The sequence below is a fragment of the Caloenas nicobarica genome, chromosome 2 (genome assembly GCF_036013445.1).
Source record: "Caloenas nicobarica isolate bCalNic1 chromosome 2, bCalNic1.hap1, whole genome shotgun sequence".
Taxonomy (NCBI): Eukaryota; Metazoa; Chordata; class Aves; order Columbiformes; family Columbidae; genus Caloenas; species Caloenas nicobarica.
Genome location: NC_088246.1, coordinates 47721967 through 47745192, shown reverse-complemented (window position 1 = coordinate 47745192; position 23226 = coordinate 47721967). Strand labels below are relative to the sequence as shown.

Here is a 23226-nt window from a genome sequence, read left to right as displayed (position 1 = left end):
AGTAAAAGGTCATGGGTAGGCTTAAAGGTAAGGATATTTTCTCACAGATACTAAATGTACCAAGAAGGCTGAATTCATTTAAAAAGGTCATTGTGGGGAGGAAGAAAAAAAAAGACAGATGAAAAATGTTTTGATAATTGAAATCAAAAGTTTTGTGCATATTATTTCATCCTGGTTTTCTATCAGCTCAGCCAACTAGCTTCTGGGCAAGCAGTGCTGCAGCCTGTAAAGAAGCCTATCTCCAAGCCAGGACCACCTGGGCCCCTGCTCTATCCAGCTCTGCACAGCTCCATCAGGCAGACACAGCCAGGGAAGGAGCCTTGGACTGCACAGAGCAGTTCGATGAGTGGGGGAAGTGCTTGCCCTGGGGTTGGGGGAATAGTCAGAGCTCAGCTAAAAGAGCTGGAAGTGAGATTGTGGTTGAGATTTCCCTCATTTCAAAACTCGTGGATTTCCTTTTAGCCCCGCAGGTAGAATTCTATTTTTAAAAATTACCATGTAATGCTGATTTTTTTTTGAGAAATTCTGATTCCAGAATGATAATGTAACAGACTTTTCATGCCTCATTCAATGCTAGTAAGTACCTAAATTAATTTTTGTAGCAAATAATTTTTTTGTCAGTGAGAGACATTTTAGGAGCCTCTCTGCTTATTAAAGTTTCATGCTGAATTTATTGAATAGTTCAGCCAGAAACAAATATTTAGAAAATGTCAGATCATTTTACTTTGAGTTTTTGGTGTTTCATTCTGCCATAGTATTGCAAACAGAGGAAAACACTTGGTGGCATCAACTCCTTCACTAGACTGGGCAGTGGTGTGGGAAAATTCACATCTTACTGCTCAGTAAGCTGGGAACTAGAACCCAGCTGCCCTTCACTTGCTGAGCCTGTCACCACCAGGCTATGGAGTTGCTGGCTCAGTGTAATTTTAAGTATTTTAGAGTCTTTATAAAGAAATGTATTTTGGAGCTACAGCATTCACCTCAGAGATGAGGAAGTCCAACTTTGTCCTCCCGCATCTAGGGTGTATCCCTCAAACGCTGGGCTTTTGTGGGAAGGGGTAAGAAATACCATGACTATGCCAGTCTTCAGCATCCAGAACAAACAGTGTGATGCTGTTCCTGGATGTAAATAATTTGGGAACTTTTTAAAGAAACAGGAATGTCACCTTTCCTCTTGCTCCCTCCCAGCTGTGTTCTGCCTCCTCCTGCTCAGGCTGCAGCAGAAGCTGTTGAAAGCCTCTGTGAAATGCTCTATAAATTATTTCATTTAACCTGAAACACCATTTCACAGCTTCTAGTTTTGGTGTGAAAAATAATGTTTGATTTTGGGTCAGTCCAAAATGGATATCTCTTTATTGTATTATAATCCTGTAGTAGTACAGTGCATTATTTTATTTCCCCCCTCAAACAGCTTTCCACCAGGAAAAAATGAAACCCTTATCCTTTCTTTGATTTCTGTGCAGGCATCCAGCTGGCAGTAGTAGGCAATTTGCTATTTGTCATGGGATGGTAGCAACTCAAACATATACCTCAGCTGGTGAACCATTTGTATTTTGAAACCTACGTTCTGCAGCCTCTGGATATATTTGACACCCCAAACTAGCACACTGGAGTAACAGGGGCTGCCTGCAGTCAAATCCGCATTTCCCAAAATGCAAAATATGTGGATCTGTGGGCTTGGTTCTGACCCAAAAAAATCACAGACATTTTTTCTCCAGTTCTCCTCCCACTCTGAAGTACCTTTCCCAGCTTGCCGCAGCTATGTCATGCCAAGGAGAAGACATTCATGAATTCTTTCAGCCAGGCCCAGTGCCTGCAAAACCGCAGTTGTGTGCCCACAGGGTACTTCTTACCAACTTCGTTTCCCGGCAGTAGCTTTCAAGGGCTTTCCTCAGTGCTGTGGAGGTCCCTACAGGTGACACACCACAAGAGACCTTCGGGTTGCTTTATGTAGAAGCCAGCGTGATTTTAGACAAATGAGTTAAGAAATTGTTTGCTCCCACTTCTGGGGCTGCAATCCTGCCCTAGCAGGAGAAGTGACAAATGTTGCCCATGGGAGGAGACTGTGGTACACGAAAACTCGTTGGGTAAGAAAACAAATCTTAATTATGTAAGCAAAAAACCCCACCCCAGTGCACACAGAATATCACAGGCAACTGCTGAATTTTCCTGCTACTGCATCTCTCTCCTTTTTACTGCTAGAGCCTCCCATAAGAAGAGTTGAGCTACTCACATATGTCAAGATTTGCCAGGGTTTTAATCTTTTCTGCTGTGCCAGCGGGGCCAGTGGCAGAGCAGCCTGACAGTGATTTTATCCAGCTTTAACATGAAATGGAACAATAGCATTTTGGCAAGGATGCTAAATGGGGGAGTCAAGTTATCACAGCACATAATTTCTCACTCAGCTTGTTCATGCTTCCCTTTTTTTTCCCTTCTGGACAAGCTACCTAACTGCAGTCATCTTTAGTTGCCTTATTTTTTTGTTAGAGACAGAAATATCTGTGCCACGTTTCCATGCCTACTCATATTTACAGAGTTTGTTCTGAAATCCTGAGCTGAAAAATCAAAGGAACGGGTTGCTAATAATGTGACAAAAAAGCAGTATACCTCCCGCATCCCTTGTTTTGCCCTGAGTCTTATCTCCCAAGAGAACAGTTATTCAAAAATGGAGGTCAATAAAACCCTAAAGCCAAGCTAACTGAAAAGTTCGCATTTCTTATAGTCTTTAATGATGTTCAGTGACATGAAATTGTTGCCATGGAAACTAGTTTAACAAAGGTGTTATATGTGCAATTTCCAAGGTTCAGACAAGGCTCCTGCCTCTACCAGTGAAGTTTGTTAAAGGAGGGGATGACTTTTCAGTGTCTTCATGGGTCAAACATCGCCCATCTGAAAATCTGCAGGCCAGTAATTTGATGTTTGCCTGACTTCACTCAGATAGGACACTCATTGTTCCCAGTACCTTCCTTTTTAACTAATCAGTAGAAATATAAGATACTATTAGCTGAAGACTCTTCAGGAAATGCTAGAACTTAATATAGCATGAAACTGGACCTACCAAATCAATTACTTTCTACTGCTTTGCTGTAGGCTGTTTTAGAACAGAAAATATATGATTTGGACATTCAAGATGGACTTCACCACTTTTCTTAGATGCTGAGAAAACAGAACATTTGGCATGTTTAGAGGTTTGATGATGAACCTACTCTCATTGTCAAAAGACATATTTCCATGGAGCATGCTTCTGAATTCTGTCCGGAGTTTATAGCAGGCGATTTATTTTTCATAGAATACTAAATTCCTGTTAAATTCTATTCCTATTGCAGTCTTCTTTTAATTCTGTCACAGTAAATCACATGAAGAGAGAGAGAGGAGGCCTTTGGCAGTCAAGTCTGAGAGATTTGCTCAGGTGCTCCAACACCAGCAGTGGCTACAAGGCAGGAACTGTGGCAAGATCGCCTGTTGGACCAAGGTGAACGCAGCCCTGCAGAAAGCCTACAGAGGCAGAGGTCTGCCAAATGTCAGCTGTGTAGGTAAGTTATGCCCGAGGATGCACTGTCTCAAGAAGCCAGCCTGCTGAGGAGACCCCTAATGACACCAATATGAAAGTCTGGAAAAGAAGACCTACAAGTAGAAATAGAAGGATGCATGGTTGTTTAGTCAAAGAAGAGAGCATTGAGGAGTGATGTAGGAAGGGTCTTCAAATACTTCAAGGGTAGCTATAAGCAGGATGGGACTCTTTGTTTGGGGAGGGCGGGGTGTGAGAATGACAAGGAATAATGCATTTAAATTACACATGGAAAAATTCAGGTTTGCCTTTAGGGGTGGTATTCATCTAAGCAAATGTAGGTATCTACCATGCAAATGCCCCATCTGGGCTTCATACATAACAGTGGAAATAAATAGTCCCTTACAGAGCACAGATCATCTCATCCTAAAATAGCCATATAAAATAGCGCCTTCACAACACCTCGTGCTTTTCATCCAAAGCAATACGAACCTGGGTGCAAACCCAGTGCTTCCAAACCAGTTCCTGTTCTCTCAGCCCTAAATGTTCCAGTTTGCAAATCCACCGTGCGTGCAGGACGAGGTGCCAGGGGCTGCTAACCCTGCTTATCCTAGTTTGCCAAGATGAAGAGCAGACCCGGGACCAGGCTGAGCTGCTGCAAACCATTAGTGCTGTGACCACAAGCCCATATTTAGCAGCTATAGCACACCACTGTAAGCACTAATGGCCACATTAGAAAGACTGCATATTTATGCGGAATATAAATGTCCCTGTTTCCTGCTGTCGTGCTGGGAATACTTGGCTCCTATAATTCCTTTCCAGAGGACAAGGGAAAGAAAGGAAGGAGCAACATCACCTTGGTGAAAGACAGGTTTTCACTTGCAGTCTAAGCTGACTGTGTGGCACAGATGTCTGTGTGGCAACACAGTTTTGGAGATACGGAGAATTAGGGTGTGATGACCAGATTTTATATAATCAAAGTGAAATTATAGCTTAGGTTGTCAGAGGGTAATAAATTAAATGACTCAAAATAATACCTTCCCTTCACCATACTCAGTTCTGTGCTAGAGATGCTCCTTTTCTTTTTCATGTAATTCTTTATTCCAGTATTATCCGTGCAAAAGGCCAGCAGCAAAATTTTCTTCCTTGAAGTGTGCTGACATAAACACACACACACACACGTATATGCTCCTTGTGTCTTTGATGATGCCTGTAAGAAAAATGCAGGGATACTTCTAAGGGCTAATGGCAAACAGGAATAAGGGTGCACATTGATACATTATTATTGTCTTTAAAAAGAAAAGCAAATTGCAACAGCTGTACCATGAGGAAAGAAAAAAAATCCCTCCAGCTAGAGCAAATGGAAATGACTGCGCTGTGCCCATTTCTCTTCTAAGCCACAGAACTCAGAAGGGCTAAAGGTTGCTTTTAATGATCTCTTGATGAAGTGTAATGAAGGATACTTTTACTGCCCAGAAAGTCCAATCCCACAGCACATTTTGCTTACAGAAACTCTTCGAACATTGAGCTGTGGATAAGCCACCCTGCCTTTGAGACTCTGGCAAGCTTCTGTATATTTTATCAGATACAATAAATAAATACCAACCAAAGAAGCAGAGAAACAGGCAGGGTCAGTACACAGAAATCAGGTCAGCACACTGGTACTTGTAAAACATGGTAAACATATGTTACACCACCAGCACAGACATTAAATCAATACATGAGAAGATGAGGTGTTATCAGGAGGCAAACAGGTATAGATACCTTCTAGTTTAATTGTATTTCTGCACCTCTGTGAGCTATTAGAGGTGAGTAACTATGCCAGTGTAAAGGCTTAATGATGACTTACTCTAGCGCTTCTGTAACACTTTCCATCTTCAGAATGCCACCCGTCTGAGACGTGTAGGTAAATATTAACCCTGCTCTACAGCTGACTTGTTTATAAGCTGTCAGCAGGCAGGTTATGCTGGCGGGCTGCAGAGACTAATTTATAGCTCAGCCACGAGGAGTCACTTGGTTTGTTTGCACCTCAGAGTAATCTCATACTGTCACTAGTCCTTCAGCCTGTGGATGGTGATTTCCTTGTGGGCCAGGTCCTGTGGTGGGAGGATAACAGAAACCTGGATGCAGGAGCCCCACCAACCTCCTCTCCTCTGGATTTCATGGCCAGCCCTGGGCTGCTCAGGTCCAGTCTGCCAGAACAGTTTGTCCCCCGTCTTCTTAGCAATTGCTAGGGACAGCCAGGGACACTTTTTTTGCCTTTGGAAGAGCCTTCCCTTGCCAGAGGAAAAAAGGTCTTGATCTCATATTCCCAAATGTAAATCTCTAGAAACTATGTTGAAACCGATGAAGCTGCAGCATTAGGGCTAGAGTGGTTACAAGGGAGTGAATTCTTTATTATCTACTGATTGCGCAGAGGATCTGATTCTTGCTGGGTTACAGAGAGTCAACCAGAGAAGAAAGGACATTTTATTAAGGAAAAAAATGTTTGGTGTGGGTTGTTCTAGAGGCTAGGAAACTGCATAACAAATTATTTATGGCCACTTTTACCATCTTCCCTGGTAGCCTAATAGCACTGTAACACACTTAAACACCTATTATTTCCCAACTCACTATGACCAGTTAAAAAGCAGGTCTTAAAAGACAGATAGGTGATACTTTCTGGACACTGGCTTATTGGCATAATACTTCTCGCTGTCTTGGAAATGGGATGGCACTGGTGGCCACGGGTAGGTGTGCAAGGTCTGTGGGTGGATGGCACCCAGCACAGCCACATGGGCAGCTGAGGGGAAAGCAGTTGGCAGAGAACGGCAGGAGCCAGCTCTGCTCCCAGTGGGGAAAGAGCCAGCACCGTGCTTTGCTTCGCAGGGCTAAAGCACTCACATACTGAGGTCATAAAACTGATTTGGGTAAGTCTATTTAGCCTGTATGTACTGAGATGTTAATGGCGCTTTACAGCACTATGCATTAATGAGATGGCCAGTGAATGCACTTTCTCATTCCCTTTCTGCTATTTAACTTGCCAGTGAGTCACTTCTGCTCATTGCACAGGCCAGTATTTGATAGCATCATTAGACAGTGTGACTACATCATAAATCACACTGCTGTTAAACCAAATCCCCAGTTCTGTAGAACAAACATAGATGTGCTTGTGAAGACACCTGTATGTCTGTGAGACTCTACCTTCCCTGACAGTACAGGTTATATTCGGTCTCAGCCTTCTATGATGTACTTTACCCTAAGAGAAATCACTCAATTAGTTGCAGTAGCAGCCTAACTTTTTGTCTGCTCCTTCTAACTTTGTGAATTACTTACATCCAAAATGAGTCGCTATGACGAGTCATGATGAGGTTGAGAAAAGCTATCTGCACTAAAAGAATAAGTCCTTCCATCTTCTATATCTCCTGTCTGAAAAACTTACTTGGGCCCTGAGAGTCAGATTAGAGGCACAGTATGGCCAGGAAGCCAGTCTTTACTAAAAGTTAGCAAAGGATGCAGGCAGGGATCAAGCCAGATTAGGTGAAGTGGTCAGGAGCAGAGAAGCAGGTTGAAGCTGAGGGGTTCAGAGGCAGGAGCAGCACACAGAGCTAAAAAGTGGGAGACCGAATCAACAACCAGGAGGAAGAATCTTGAGCATAATGGCAGCCCAGAGTTAGGCTGAGCAAAGTCAGGACAGGCCAGCAACCCGCCAAGGACAGTTCAACTGCTGGTGACCGACTGTAGCTTGACTGTCTAGCACCCACAGAATGGTCTCAGAAAGTCCTCAACATTTGGCTAGTCAGAAGTCTTTGGAGGAGTGGTGATCCAGTCAGACACCTCCAGCGAAGCAGCACAGCAGTTCATGCCTCTTATGTTGCACTGTGGTAAGCTGGAAGGGTGTAGTAGAGCTTAAAACTCAGTGGGGTTCCTGTGAGCAAGCACGGTGATGCCTCATGCTGGATATGCTGCTGGGCCATGGCCTTAGTTGTTGACTTGTGCCTGAAGCATGTCAGAATGGGTTTGCTGAAGTTTGTACAAAGAGGTACTCACGCTAGCATTTGCAAAGTCTGTAGTAAAGTTGTACACTGCCTACACCTTCTCAGGGTCACGATCAATTCTGAATCATTATCATTCAAATACCATGTAGTTCACCACAGAGGCCTAGTTTTCATTAATACTGCCTCAAATTATTATTCAAATACATGCTTTTAGTATCTATCTCATGCATTTTTACATTAATTTTGTTCTTTTCTTAATATGCAGAATGTAATCCGATTACAACTTTGACCTTTAAGACAAGGCATAGCTTGTTTTTCAAATGCCATTATCTGTATAATATACACATAAGCATAACCTTATTAGAAACCGTTTCTGTTTATTAATGACACGAAGTATAAATATCTACACACAGAGACTATAAGCAAATGCACTGCTGAATTCAAAAGCAGTCATGTAAGCGCTAATCACTCAGACCTTTGGGCACAAGCAAAGCTCATGCAGCAGCGCTACAGCCACAACCAAGTTGCAGTATTGGCCAGGAATGGATTCCTCTGTGAGAACAGCAGAGGTAGTTGGCTTATCTGGCCTTCATCTTCCAACTGGGGCTCGGAGAAAACTCAGGATACGCAATGAAGTCAACGACAGGAGTATACTCTTATTTAAAACCATCATGCACAGGGTATTCTGATAGGTGGGCCAGCGAAAAGAGGAAATTTTGCCAGTCTGAACACTCCTCTGTCTTACTTACAACACATTTTAAAAGGCTAATTAAATAGCTTATGTAGTGGTTGGGCTTGTTTTGCTCTAGATCACACTTTTTCACTTGATTCTTTGATCCCAATGGATTGCTCCCCAGTCTACAGAAATGCCTGTTGAGCCCAAGTTAAGGTGTAATCAGATATTAAATTGGTTAATATTGTATTTGTCAGTGGGGTTCTCATGTAATACTTAAGTCAATTTCAGATTTTACCAGTATGGTGAGGAGCTGAGCATCCAAGTTCTGTTGATTTCATTGAACCTAGGGCAAAAGTCTTCCAAAAAAGGTTTAAACCATTGGTAAGTCACAACTGGCACCTTTTTGTGTATTCAAGTATTTTAACTTCTTTGTTTCTCATTAATCCTAGAAATTCCAGCCTTCAACGTGTATACTGAGCATTATGCCAGTATTTAGAATTAAATTATGACTATACAACATGGCATTCAGGCTCAAAGGCAATGTTTGTCTTTCCATTTGTGCTCAAGTATATCTCCCTGCCTTCTTCTTTTTAAATTCCTCTCCATGGGCTGTAAGCTCATTTTCAACACCATTAGCTGTAATTGATGATACAGGATTATCGAGACCCATCTAAGCATCTAAGTTGTGGTGGGGTCTAGAGAACCAATGGCCAATGGGGATAAACGACTTAGAGAAGGAAGTGTGAAACCTTGAAAATGCAAGAAGCCTGGAGTACTGGAACAGGCAATGTCAGCAGAAATACCCTTCAGCCGTGACATTTGGATCCCATTTGCAAAGCACCTTAAGGTGCAAACAACTGCAGAAAATCTTATTTGATCCAAATGCTTTTAAAAAAATCTGTCTGCCACAAGTAGCTAACAAACTGAAGACTTTGTTTTAGTGATTAATATTTGTTAAACACTCAAGGCACTCCCTTCAAGAGTGGAGAAGAGCAAAAGCCAAGAAAGCATGACTGAGCACATGGAAACTGGAGTCAGCCAGAGCAGCTCTAAGTGCCTCTTTAGAGTAGCCTAAACACATGCCGATTTTGCCGCTTTTTCTGAAGCAGTGCTCACACCAACAGAACGATGTGTTAACTGTCACCAAGTAGCCACAAGAGGAAAGCAACTTCTCCAATTTGCCCCAGCTATTTGCTCCGTGGGGACTTGCCCACGGCTCACGGACGCATGCCCGTGGCTGCAGGGTTCTGCCTCGAAAGTGGCTCAGAGGTTACCTTGCAGTGGCAATGTCACTGCTGCCCTCTGCCTGCCCTCTCTCAAAGGTTTAACCCTCCTCCCCACCATGGAGAAGCCTCAGCTGTTGCAGCACAATATGGTTCACTGGTACCTACTGCAGTGCTGTGGGTCAATACATGGTACTTACGCAAGGCTCTGCTACTGTGTGGTACTTTCCATCAGAAGTGCTCTTCATGCGCTCTACTCTTTCAGCATATACAGTATATATATTTGCTATACTGCCTCTGAAGTAACTCAAATCCCTACATTTCAGTTCTCTGAAGTAATTAAAAATCCTACAGTAATATAGAAACTTACAGCCCCTGACACATTTCTTTATTAAATTCATCAAATTCTGACAGCTGCCAAAGCTTAAATTAAAAACACAGAAGCTGATACATCCTCCTTTCATGGAATCATAGACTCATAGAATCATTTAGGTTGGAAAAGACCCTTAAAATCATCAAGTCCAACCACAAACCATCTTTATGTTTTGTGCAGACTCTGACTGCTCAGTGCTTTGAATTGATGCATAAAGATCAATTTCTTAAAATCATTGCAGGGAACAGCAGTTTCATTCTTTTCTGAAGTCATGCTCCACACTTTACAGCAAGCAGTGCAAGGAAACCTCCAGCACTCTCTGTTCCTGTGCAAAGTCCAAGGCTAAAAGGATTAGTGTTGCCCATAGCAAGTTTTTTGCTGAATTGCACACATATTACATTGCTTCCTAAATAACCACAGCTATAAACACGCTGAGCAAAACCAGAGAGTACAGCAGGTGTAGGAAATAAAGGCGAGAAAACAAGGATGGTCGCAAGAAAAGAACTCTTCGGACCTTTTAAACCCTAATATTCAAGACAGGCTTATCAGGAGATAAAGTATGCTTGTATCATTAAGGAACTCAGAGCAGTAGTTTGAAAAATTTTATGTGCATTGTCATGAGTAATTGGTTTTACCACGAATGTGAGATTGGAAGATATTAGGAAGTAGCTGAGCGTAACTATTATTTGCTAATAGCAGACAATACATGCTGGGGAACTTGTTGTGAAAGCTTTCTGTTGCTACAGTCAACCTGTAGTCCTTGACACTGAGGATTTTGATATTTCAAACATATTAAAGAAATTTATTAACTCTTTCATGTTTTCCAGTTTATGAGTTCTCTTAATATTGTTGTTAGAAGGATTTAACCAGGATTTTAAGCAGGTTTTTTGTCAGATGTCATTAACTTTTAGATTCATCATTGTAGCTTTCTCGCTATCTTTTTACATATAACAGAAGATAGCAATAGAGACAACTTGGTAGCTATGAAGATATTAAAGATAGTGCAGTTATCAGTTGAATCATACATAATTTGATGAAATTAATTGAGAAATTTTTGAAAAGTGATCCTATTCCTGCCACTGTGGTAAAAGATTTTCCAGTCACACTTGCACTGAGGCTGTTCTCATGGCAATCAGCAGAAATTACACGCACAGAAAACAGCTCTTGGTTTTGTTATTGAAGAACTGGATCATTTGGCATCTTTGCTTCAGGGGGTTTGTTTTTCTCACATGGGTAAAGCCACTGATTTCTGCTTCACTGTGCCCTGCACATGTAGGAAAACAGATTAGCCAATGTTGTTTTCTTTCTGTACTTCGTGTGTGGGAGGAGAGTAAATCTCCCTGACCCATTCCACCCACGGCACTTCGGTTAGCATTGGGCAGCACCATTATCAATCTCACCAGCTGAATTCCGATAACTCATAATTGTCACAGGCATGAAGCATTCCAGGTGTAAGAGAGAAATAGCAGTTGTTTGGCTCTGTCTTAATCCAGCATGCGCTCATGCCTCGTATGTGTTATGATGGCAATCTCATGGGGAGAGAATACAAGTCTCCATTTCAGAACCAGAGATAAGTGAGTGGCATTTTGGAGGATGAGTTTTGTCATGGGCAATCCACTCTCACACCAGGGTAGCTAGAGCAAAGCCTATGGAATCACATTTTATATGCATGGGAAAGGGGTGCTCCCGAGGCAGTATCTACAGCAATTCCTAGTACAACTCTGAAAAAAATAATAAAGCAAACCAAAAAGGCCTTCAAAACTCTCAGTATACATTAAAGATATCAGTACATGTCTCATATAGTGCACAGACACTCCTGAGTAGCTCAGTTAAAGATCTTTTGTGCTCAAAATGGCTTTCAGGCTAAAGCCTCGTTCCTTTTCTGAATTGTGCATGTGGTTTCCCTCAGCTGCCCCACACGAAGCTACGAAGAAGTCATAGCTGTGGAGTGCTCCTCCGGCACAGACTGGTGTCAACTGAGGTCTGCTGGCAGTGGTCCTCTCCAGAAACTCTTACCAGTACAGCTGTATAAATTTTTGTGAGAAAATGCTGCTTGCATGGGCCTATTGTAATTTTACTCCCACCATAATTGTGCTTCCAGGACAGAAGGAAAGGTGATATATGGCTGGGGCAGAGGACAGAGGCATAAGGCCTCTGTCTTCATGGTCCTAGTCCTTGAATGATCCTACAACTAGATATGGGGCTTGGGGCACCATGGAAAACCCCCACCTTGGGGAAGGGGTGTTGCACGGTCACATTGCACACACTGTGAGGTAAACATCATGCCTCAAAACTGGGTTTCTTTGCGTTAAGAAAATGATGTGACCCTGCATTGTTAAGTGCTTTACATGTCCTGGAACACATGAAAAAATCTCAAGAATTCATGCTAAGTATTGCCTGGAGAAAGTAGTTTCCAGTTTCCATTTAGGAGCAAGTACATTGCTGGCATAATTAGGCACAGCTCACATTCCCTAGAGAAAATGTGATGAAACATGCAGTGCAAGAAAAAATATGAAATAGCCCCATGATTAAATCTCCACCAGCTACCTCCACACCATTTTTTTCATATATTCACCTCCTAGAAAGTAATTCTTACACTTTGGGGGATTGTTTCATATACTTTTGGATTAATGAGAATCTCTTCCAGTAACATTCATCACTTAGTAATGATTTGAATGATTTGTTTTTAATATATCAGCTCACAGCAGCACCTTTCAATGGGAAAAGCATTTCCAGAGTACAGCTATTGCCTTGCTAAATTGTGGACAAAATTGTGCAGAATACGTTAATTTAACAACACAAGGCTTGAACCATGCCCTTAAGTGTGAAAAAGAACAGATAAGGAATAACATCATGTTCATATTTTGCATTTTTATTGTGCATTGCATGCTTAAAACACCATATGGGATTTAGCTCATTAATCCATTCACTACCAGTACAAGAAAAGCAAATATATCCTCCACAGCCAGATATGGTATTTTTTTGAAGGCTTGACCACTCACAGACTCCAATGTGAGCTGCACATATTTATCATCTTACAGAAGTACGGCTGCAATGAGTTGGCCTGGCCACTCAAACAACTGTATCCTGGGCTGCATCCAAACAGACATGGCCAGCAGATGAAGGGAGGTGATTCTGCCCTTCTGCTCCACTCTTGTCCCCATCTGGAGTCCCGCGTCCAGCTATGGGGCCCCCAACATAAAAAGCACATGGATCTGTTGGAGAAAGTCCAGAGGAGGTCACCAAGATAATCAGAGCGCTGGAGCACCTCTCCTACGAAGACAGGCTGAGAGAGTTGGGGTTGTTTAGCCTGAAGAAGAGAAGGCTCCAGGAAGACCTTATAGCAGCCTTCCAGTACCTAAAGGGAACCTACAAGAAAGCTGGAGAGGGACTTTTTCCAAGGGTAGGTAGTGACAGGACAAAGGGGTAAATGCTTTAAACTGACAGAAGTTAGATTTAGATTAGATACAAGGAAGAAATTCTTCACCACAAAGGTGATGAGGCACTGGAACACGTTGCCCAGAGAAGCTGTGGGTGCCCTGTCCCTGGAAGTGTTCAAGGCCAGGTTGGATGGGGCTTTGAGTGACCTGGTCTAGTGGAAGGTGTCCCTGCCCATGGCTGGGGACTTGGAACTAGGTGATCTTCAAGGTCCTTTCCAACCCAAACCACTCTATGACTCTATGATTCTATACTGGTGAAGCCAGAATGCTACTAGACCAGCACTTGAAAAATCTGCCAGGGTCCTCTGTCTGTACTTTTCCATGTGCCATCATCCAGGCAAAGGTCTTAAAATTCTGCAGAATCCGAGGTTTAATTGAAATGTAATGCTTTTGACTTTGTAGCTGCATAGCTAAACTGAGCATAACTTTAAACACTAATTCATTCCTAAGTGAGATCACTGCTTCTCTGGCTGTGCAGAGCTTTGCTGAGGTGTGAGAAACCTACCTTCAGTTAGGGCAGAAGGCAGTGTGAGACGCGTCCTGACATTGCAATCGAGGATACGTGGGAAAGGTGGCATGTGAGGGCTCCTGTGATTCATGAGATAGGGTTTTGGGCAGGTGCGTGAGTAGAGGGTTATTCAGAGAAAGAACTTTGAGGAATTAAGGTGGAATTAAGCTCTTCAAGTGGGTCCACTTCTTATTTACCAGAAGAAGACACAGTAACTTAGGGCCCCAGCTCAGGGTCTAGGGCAGGAGTGTGGAAGAAGTCTTGTGACCACAGGACTGGTGGGAGAGACAACTTTGCACTTGGGTTTCCTGTTCATCTTTGTCTTCTAGGTGTCACACACCAAAGCCATGAGAGGTACGGTCTGAATGGGTGGCGAGCCAAGTGGAAAAGCAGGAGAAATGGATAGCACAGTTTCCTGGGCTACATTTTTATAGCTTGATAATAATAGACATACTTGTGAGAAAGGCAGGTGAGAAATATGAAGACAGAAAATGTCAAGATAAAAACATGCTGTAGAAGAGAGAAGAGAGAGGTAGTAAGTAAGAAAGAATAAGTCTTTAGAATGGTTAATTTCAATGACAGAAGACAAATGGATTGAAACTTTGGAGGCAATGAAGATAGGGACCAAAAAGGAAGATTATGTAGGGAGTCTTTAAAATATATGAGTGAGAAAGTATTGGTAATATGGATCAGAATGCTATAAAGAGCATACTAGCACGTAGTCTTGTCAACAGCAGTGGCCTAGCCTGAGAACTGCAGTCACTCCAGCAAAACCTCAGTTCAGGTGAAAAGCTTTAATACAGTTCTGATGAACATTTTTGTGCTGGACAATGAGAAACATGTATTTGACATGGATCAAAGCAAGATATGATGGAAGAACTACATTCATTCCAAAAAAACCCAACTTTTAGCATGGTTTCCTTATAAGCTTGGAGAACATCTGAAGGAAAACTAGAGTAAATAGTATAAGCAAGAGAGAGCTTTGCCATTTTGCTCTTTCGTTTCCAGCAATATGTAGTGATTTATTTTCTCTTTTTATTTATGGTATGGTGGTTTCACTCCTATTTTTTCTTGAGCCTCCCATTTCCTCCCAGGCTCTGAATCTCTTTTGCTGTTATTTTTGCTGTTTGGGGGCAAAACTGAAAGCAATTGTTCAAGCAAAGCACTGAAAATTTTGGTTGAATATGAAGTATGGAACTGAGTTCCTAATTCATCTTATGTCAGTTTTCTTTATTCTCTAGGATCTTAATTGCTGTCTTTTTCCTAGTTGATACTTCACAACTTCTTTGCAGAACGTACTGGTATATTTACTCTTTTTTAGTGCTTTTTCTATGCCTTTTTGCTTCCTTTATTCCTCCGTGCTCTTCTCTGTATCTCTGTTTTAACCACTCCATGTTGCTTAGCAACACCCAGAATGACACCAACAAGGTAAGGTACCACTGTTTCTAGCAAGTTTCACCTTACAAGGAACAAAAATGTAATTTAACTTCACACTGCCAGTGAATTCACTTCCTCAGAATGGCATTGATCTCAAATTCATGTTTCATTAATCTGATGTTTTTCTACAAAAGCTAAGAACAAGGCAAACACACAGTGTTTCACAGGATATTTGGATCTTCCAGTTTCCTCTGACATTGTTAACCTGTTGAGATAGGAAGAAAACTAAAGAGATAAGTGTTCCGATCCTGGCTTTCCAAACATGCAGATCCAGGGACTCTTTTGTCATAGAGACCATCAAACTGCTACACTCAGTTACGAATCCAAACTTCCTAAAAGTTGGAAGATGTTTGGATTGTGAGACTTAGTCTGGCCACAAACCTAATTAAACACCATCCAGAAATTTCCAGTAAACTTTAATATCTCAAATTTTATATCAGGCTGCTTTTTCCCTTGGCATAGTAGAATAGAAACAAAACAAATGAAGCTGCTTTTTTTTTTTTAATTTACAATTGTTTTAAACAACCTTTTTTAACCAGAACTATCATGAAGGAGGGACAAGAAATATAGTTCCTTACTAGTCACAAGCTGTGATCAATTCAAAATCACAGAAAGGAACACAATCCTTAGAATACAGTTATGCATGATGCAAAAAATAGGACCAAAAAAAGGTTTTTTTCCCTATAAAATCACTTTTGCAAGGTAAAACACCCATATGCACTTCTAATCTTCATTAAAATGTTCTACTTTTGAGGAGGAAATGGAAATTGATGGTTATGTTTTAAAATATGCTTATAAAAATCAGTTACTAGTTAAAAAGATTGTTTGCGTTTTGAAATCTGCATACATTTGGGGATTTGGTATTTACTCATCTTCCAATAATCATTTAAAATGTTTTTTTAAAAATCAAGGGCTTTTCCTGAAATATATTGGGGGGGGGGGGGGGAAAGACATTTATTCAGTAAAATTCCTTTGAAAATAAATGGCACTTTCACTCTAGCTTCAGAAAGAAGCTAATTTCCAAACCAGCAAGCCCCTACACCAGACTGAGAAATCCTGGCTTTGGATTTATAAACTATGTGTTTAAAAACAGAGAGGAACAAGAATGCAAAACCTACTTATGTATCTAGATATATATCTTTAAAATAGATTATTCGATCTTTAGTCATACAAAATCTTAATTAACTTAACTATTTAATTTCACTGGGCTTTTGTTCAGCCCCTGGGATCACGTAATGCCAGCCCTGGAGACACTTTTATTCAGCAAGCAGAGATCACGATGAATAATACTTACTCAGCCAAGTAAGGCTTTTAATTATGTTTTTTTAGGGCCTGGTTCAGTAGCCCTTACTCATGTTGAGTAATATTTACTGCACAAATAGTACTGCTATTGCAGTCATATTAATCATCAAAAAGCACTGGTAAACTAAGCACTGAATAAGTAACGTTTATCCAAGTGTGGCAATTTTGCCCCAAATATCCATGTAGCTCCTGACATACAAAACTGATCTTAATTACTGATAACCTATTGAACAACAGCATACTTACATGATATAAAATTATTATTATACTGGATGGACCACATTTTTATATTTTTATTATGGGAACCAATGTGGCACCAAGTAACAGCGAAACTGTGTCCATGCTAAACGTACATATTTATCCATATACTTCTGCTTCTAATATATCTATAAGCCATAACTAAGCAAGTAGTGAGGGAGAGAGATTCAATTCTGAGGTCTGAATATACAGCAAAAAATGTACCAGTCTAACACTAGCACACCACCCTAGTACCTTCTGATGCTAAATATCTCTCTGGAGAGAGTTCCTGCTTCCTGGAATAAAAAAAAAAAAAAAAAAATTTTTTTTAAAAAAATCTTCAATAGAGTTGAATGACATAAAAAGGAAATCAAGAATTTACCTCTGTTTCTAGGTATCCCTAGGCTTTCCAACAAACACATGTACATAAATAAAGTCAGGGTGACTTACCAAGAAACCCTATCCAACAAAGAGTGAAGGAAAACGAGTGTTACTGTTTCTCACCATCCTTTTTCTCCCTTTTGTTTTGACTTTCTGTTGTACACAGTAAGTCCTCATGTATATTAACAGATATATGTATATATGTGCATATAGATGCCCTCCCTGAGTACATGAAGGATTATATACGGTGACTAACCCACTCTTGTGCTGACCCTGCTACCAACTGGTTTTAAAAATAAATCCAAATGAATAAAAATGGCTTGGAATAATCCCCAGTAAAGAGACAATACATCGCCAGTGAAAAAGAAAATAAATACACATTTTGGTGTCTCAAGTTTAAATCTGAAACTAGCTGGTGTGGAGATGTATCATTTTATATTGCTCTGGGCTTGACTCCTCTGGGTTTAATTCAGATTAACTTCCCATGGACGCAGGCAAAAGTCGTGTGTGCCTTTTGTTACTCAAAATTATGGGCTGCTTAGAGCCATTGTAGCAGTCACAGCTATGGGAGAGGGGTTATTGATGTTAGATATAATAGTGATGGGAGAAAGCTCACGGTCTGCAGAATGCGTTTCCATCACGACACTCTGGACCCTGAAAGCTCTTAAGTCACTTCACTGTGAACTCGGGCAAAAGGATGCAGCTCTCCAGAATAGCTGTGTGCATCAAAGTTTGCACCTTTCTTCTTCACAGGAGAAATCCTGCTGCCATCTCACCGAAACCCAAAGGTTCAGGGAGGCAGGTCCAGGCTAAAGCCTGTATATCAGGTAACCTCTGTGCCCCGCACTGTGCCTTGAAGTTCCCTTTAGGCACAGAAGCACGGACTGTCTTCCCTCTGCGAAGGGAATATGCATAACCCGATGGTTGATGTGATCTAAGGAAACATCTTCTCTAACTGGGAATGGTCTTTGCATTTTGTATCAAAATGTACTCCCTGAAAATATTGCAGGTTTTTGTATTCTTGACAAGATTTGCCTTTTGTTTTTGTTTGCTTGTTTGTTTGTTTGGGGGTTTTTTTGGTTGGTTAATTGGGGGTTTTTTGTTTGGTTTTGGTTTTAATGCCATCCTTGTGTTTCAAACATTTAACATTTTAGCAGACTTTTAATAGCAGCTCCACTTACAAGCCTATTTATAGAAGAACTATAAGCAAATCCTTCCCTTCTATCACGCTTTTTAAGTGAAGCATCAAAATATCCTGAGTGTTGCCTGTTGCCTGTTCACAAGGTTTGTATTCAAGCTGATACTGGCAGAAGTTCGAAGACATACCCCCAAACCATTTTGTACCAGCTTTACTGTTCTCGGTAGATGTCTGTAAGAACTGCAAACAAAAATCTTTAATAACTGAGGCTGCCTGTTTCAGAGAGTAATGCCATTATCTTGCTTATGTTGATGCAATTCAAGAGAAAAACAACAGCACGTCACTGGTGAAACTAAGACAAGCAAAAAAGAGATTCTGACCTTGAGTTCAAGCACAGGCTCCCTGGATCACAGTGAGTTCTATGGACCGTACACGCTACAAAGCCAGCAAAACTTCCCACAAAAGTTGTTGACTCTCTGCCTAAATGTGTTTCATGCAAAAGAACAAACTCTCAGCCTAAATGCATCCTCATTTAAAAGAAGAAATTCTTTCTTGGCATGGCAGCTCCTTTGAGGTTTATTCCATATGTAGAGCACTTCTTTTTCAGGAGGGTGTTAACATAAGCTGCATGTTCTCCTGCTAGCCTTGTCTTTCGGTACAAAGAGGCTTCTCTGTCACACGGGGCATTATAGGCAAATAAACCATTTCTAGCATGTTGCATGTCTGCACACAAAAGAATTTGCATAAGGTGGAAATGACACCATGCTTTTCACATCAAGGAAAGAAAAGCTGGGCTCTGTAAACTACGCATATGGGGGAAGGTGCCCTTCAGACCAACAAGTCAAATGAACATTTCTCACAGTGACTGAATCCTCTGCTTTCTGAAAACAATGCTACTGCAATGTTTACTCAAGTGATGTGCTCATTAAGATTGGTAAGAGAAACAGTGGATGTATCAACAGGAGAAACTGTGGGTGTAGAGGTAGCCCAGTAACAGGAAACATTTTGAAGTCTTGATTAATTTCTGCTATTCGTCAATCATTTTTTTCCAGGTAGCACGCACATAGAGCATGCATTTGTTTTATTTTGTTCTCAGTTAAAAAAATAGGAATCCTAAGAATTTAAACCCTCCAGACTTTTCATCCAGTCATTTCCACTGAACTACAGGGAAGAAAACAATATTATAAATACACCAGATTAACCCCGAGTGAGTTCATGTGTTCCTAACAAACTAAACACATTAATGTCAACAAAGGAATGGGAATTCCTATCACAAATCTTTCTCACTTCACTCACATTTTGGTTTTAGAAACTTCAGCTGATTACTTGTGTCTAAGGCAAATGAAACAACTTAATACAAGGCTAAACAGTTCAAGTATACAGCAAATGATATTTCCAGCCATGCAACTGTCTGCTCAAACAAGAAAGAGGAAATCTTGCAAATCTTTCTTCTTGGCATGCTTGCACAGTAGCAGCTGTAATCTAGTCCTGGACCAGCAGCTCCTGCCTTCTCTCCACCCCACGAGCTTTCTGTGAGCAACCCTGCAGAATGGTGGATGAAAAAGAGGGGCAATACTATGAAGCTTTCAACAAATACACTGCATCTGAGTTGTTTTTGAGGAGTGCACTTTGTGGAAATCAGAGACTCGCTTCCAGGCTGCTTTTAACCCATCTGAACAAGTGGGTCTCGTCTTCCCAGGACCAAAACCACGCAACCTCAAACTGAGAAGAAAGACATAATCCGTGGAGCTGGGCTAAGTAAGTTGTCTTGGAGGATCTCTGCCACAGACATGTTCCCCATCCCACACCACCCTGATGTAGATCAACGCTACCAGTAGGGCAAACACCATTCAGAAAGAGTTTGGAATTCCCCTTTTTCCACCACCAACCCTAACATCACCTCATGGGCAAAGAGGAGCTTCGCGGCTGGTTTGCAGATGGGGAAATCAGCCAAACCCCCCATTCCACCCTGGCGAAAACAGACTGACAAAAGGCTACGGTGGCTCCAGAAAGAAAACCTCTGTATTAAAAGCCAAATAACGCAGAGCTACAATAATAAATACACACTATCTCAACTGGGAAATACAGTGAAAAAGCTTTGTTAAAGTTCAGCTTCATCAATAACAATATATATACATACTGCTTCAGTTCTCGATCCTGCCAAAGAGACTTCTGTAAATAAAGAAAAAACCCACTCAAACCGTATTTCATATACAAAAAAGCTACTTCGACTACAACAAATGCAGTTGAATGGGAGGGTCTTTTTTATTTCCTGCGTTGATTTTTTTTTTTTTTTTTTTTTTTTTTTTTACTAAAAGGTTCGTTTAAAACGGGTATTAAAGATATAAAACGAGCACACAGGATTCGGTCCCCCCCGGCGGCGGGGTGAGTGGCGCGGCGGGGCTGCTCCCCTCAGGGCGGGACGGGCTCTGAGGCGGCCCCGGAACCCTGAGGCGGCCCCGGGGCCCTGAGGCGGCCCCGGAACCCTGAGGCGACCCCGGGACCCTGAGGCGACCCCGGGACCCTGAGGCGGCCCCGGGGCCCTGAGGCGGCCCCGGGGCCCTGAGGCGACCCCGGAACCCTGAGGCGGCCCCGGGGCCCTGAGGCGGCCCCGGGGCCCTGAGGCGGCCCCGGGACCCTGAGGCGGCCCCGGGGCCCTGAGGCGGCCCCGGGGCCCTGAGGCGACCTCGGAACCCTGAGGCGGCCCCGGGGCCCTGAGGCGGCCCCGGGACCCTCAGGCGGCCCCCGCGCCCCACGGCTCCCCGGGCCGGCGGCCTCCCGCCGCGCACCTGGGACACGCTTTAAGCAAGAACAAGACGGCAGAGTCCGGCCCGGCGGGAGGCGGCGGCCGCCCCGCGTCCCTCCGCACCGCACGACGAAAAGAAGCGTGGGGGAGTCACCGGGAGAGGCTACTTGGCGGCGGCGGCGGCGGCGGTGCCGGCGGCGGTGCTGCGGCGCTGCTCCATGCCGTTGGGCAGGAAGCCGGCGATGATGGGCACCGGCCAGATGAGGGCGGCCACGCTCCACACGATGATGACCAGAGTCATGAAACAAGCCACCAAGGTAGACTCGATGGGCTTGCGGTTCATCCGCCAACCCGGCTCACCCTTCAGCTCCTCCAGGCTGAAATCCAGGCAGCAGAAATTCAGCGGCTCCCCTTGCAGCCAGTACTGGCCGGGCTCCGCCGCCGGCGGGTAGGAGAGCGAGGAGGAGGCCCCGGCGGCGGCAGCGGGGGCTTGGGGAGCGGCGCCCCGCAGGCGCCCGACCCGTCTCCCCCGCACCCAGCTGCAGCCCACGCAGAGGCGCAAGTCCTGCTGGGCGCCGCCGGCCGCCAGCCCCAGGTGCTCGATGAGGAGCGGTGGCCCCACGCGGTGGAAGGCGGCGGAGAAGAAGGCCCGCCCGTGGCTGTTGGTGGAGAAGAGCAGGAGGTCGCACTGGATGCCCAGCGGGCGGCTCCAGCGCACCAGCAGCGAGCTCAGCATCTGCCGCTGCACGCTGATATTGCAGTGCGGGTCCTCGGCGGGCTGCGGCTGCCCCTGCGGCTGGGGACGCTGCTGCTGCTGCTGCTGCTGCTGCTGCTGCTGCCCGGAGGAGGTGGGAGCGGAGGGGAAAGGCTCTTGGCTAGGGGCAGCCGGCGTGCCCGGGCTGGTGGTGCCGCTCTCCTCCTTGCTTGCTGCCCCGTCGAGGTCCATCTCGACGCCGGCCAAGGTGCGGGAGGAGGAGTTGACAGGGGGCAAGAAGAGCTCTTGCTCCTGCTCCTCCTGCCCGCTGGCAGCCGCCGAGGGGCTCCAGCCCTGGCAGGGCGGCAGGCAGGCGGCCAGCAATGCCGGGAGGAGCAGCGGCAGCATGGCATTGACTTAGAGCCGGACAGGAGGGAGAGGAGGAGGAGGAACGGGAGGCTGCATGGCGCAGCCGGCTGCCATCTGGGAAAGGAGGCACACTGCTCTCGCAGAGAGAGCGAGAGAAAGGGAAGGAGGGTGGGGGCAGGCGAAGGGGGTGGGAGCGGGGCTGGGGCTGCCGCGGCGGCGAGGCGAACAAGCCGGGAGCCTCGGTGACGGCAGCGGCTCCCCCCTTCCCCGCCTCCTCCGCCCCCGGCCCGGCCCGGCAGCGCCCCGGCGGGAGGAGCCGTGCGACCGGCCGGCCCCGCCGCCGCGCCTTGAGGTGCCGGCCCGGCGCCCCCGCCCCGCGGCCGAGCAGCTGCCCTCCCTGGGCAGCCAGCGCCTCCCTGCCCTGGAGCACCCTCTCCCCTCAGGCGGGGACCGCTCTCCCGTGCCGCCACGGCGCCGGTTGCGGCCACCCCCTCCTCCCCGGCGGGCGAGAGCTGAGACCCTCTCCGCTCCGCTGCCGTCCCCGCCGAAGGGGCGAGAGGTTCCCTGGGACGAGCGATCTGGGACCCGGGCCCGCTGGGTCCCTCCCGTCCCGCATCTCCCGGCCGAGAGGGCAGCTGTGGGCGGCCGCGGCGGCTGCCGTGGCCATCGCCTCTCTCCCTCTTCGGGGGACAGGGGCGAGGGAAAGAGGCCGGTTCCTCCGGGAACCGGCTGCGCAGACTTTCATCTCGACTTCGTAGGAAGGGAAAGCGACGGGGCAGTGGGGGACGCGGAGGAAAGGGAGTTTGAACTGTGGGGGTGCACTGGCTGGGCTCTTCCAGCGGTGCTCTGCTAGTCCGGGCTCAGTCCCGGGGGTTGCTCCCGCAGCCTGGCCGGTGCTGGGGTGCGGGGCATCCTACAGACGGACGCAGTCGGTCCCTGCAGCAATGATTTTAACGTAGAAGTTGATTACAAGGAGCACAAAGCTACCAAGTGTGGTAGCTGTGAGACTTCGTTGTGTTTTTCAAAAAGCTGCTTTAGACGCATGATAGTTTGTAATCAAGCTAGATACCACAGTCATGACCCCGTGCTGGCTATTGTGTTACTCTTGACACAGGTTGACGCTCGCTGTGTTGCAGTTTGACACTTGGAGCCTCGGGGCTGTACAGAACTGGATGACACAGATGATGAACATTACTTAGCCTTTACCTTGGGCAGAG

The 23226-nt window shown here is 44.7% G+C and overlaps 1 protein-coding gene across 1 annotated transcript; it reads right to left on the bottom strand.

Annotated features, from left to right (window-relative positions):
• Positions 1-20901: 20901 nt before the first annotated feature.
• On the bottom strand, positions 20902-22163 carry TMEM158 (transmembrane protein 158). Its single transcript, XM_065629483.1, has one exon. It carries the CDS (start codon positions 22046-22048, stop codon positions 21110-21112), a length of 939 nt encoding a protein of 312 aa, XP_065485555.1. The 5' UTR covers positions 22049-22163; the 3' UTR covers positions 20902-21109.
• Between the last annotated feature and the right edge of the window lie 1063 nt (positions 22164-23226).

Bases quoted from the DNA above. Each gene is read 5' to 3' on its own strand.
- TMEM158 (XM_065629483.1), bottom strand. From the start codon at position 22,048: ATGCTGCCGCTGCTCCTCCCGGCATTGCTGGCCGCCTGCCTGCCGCCC.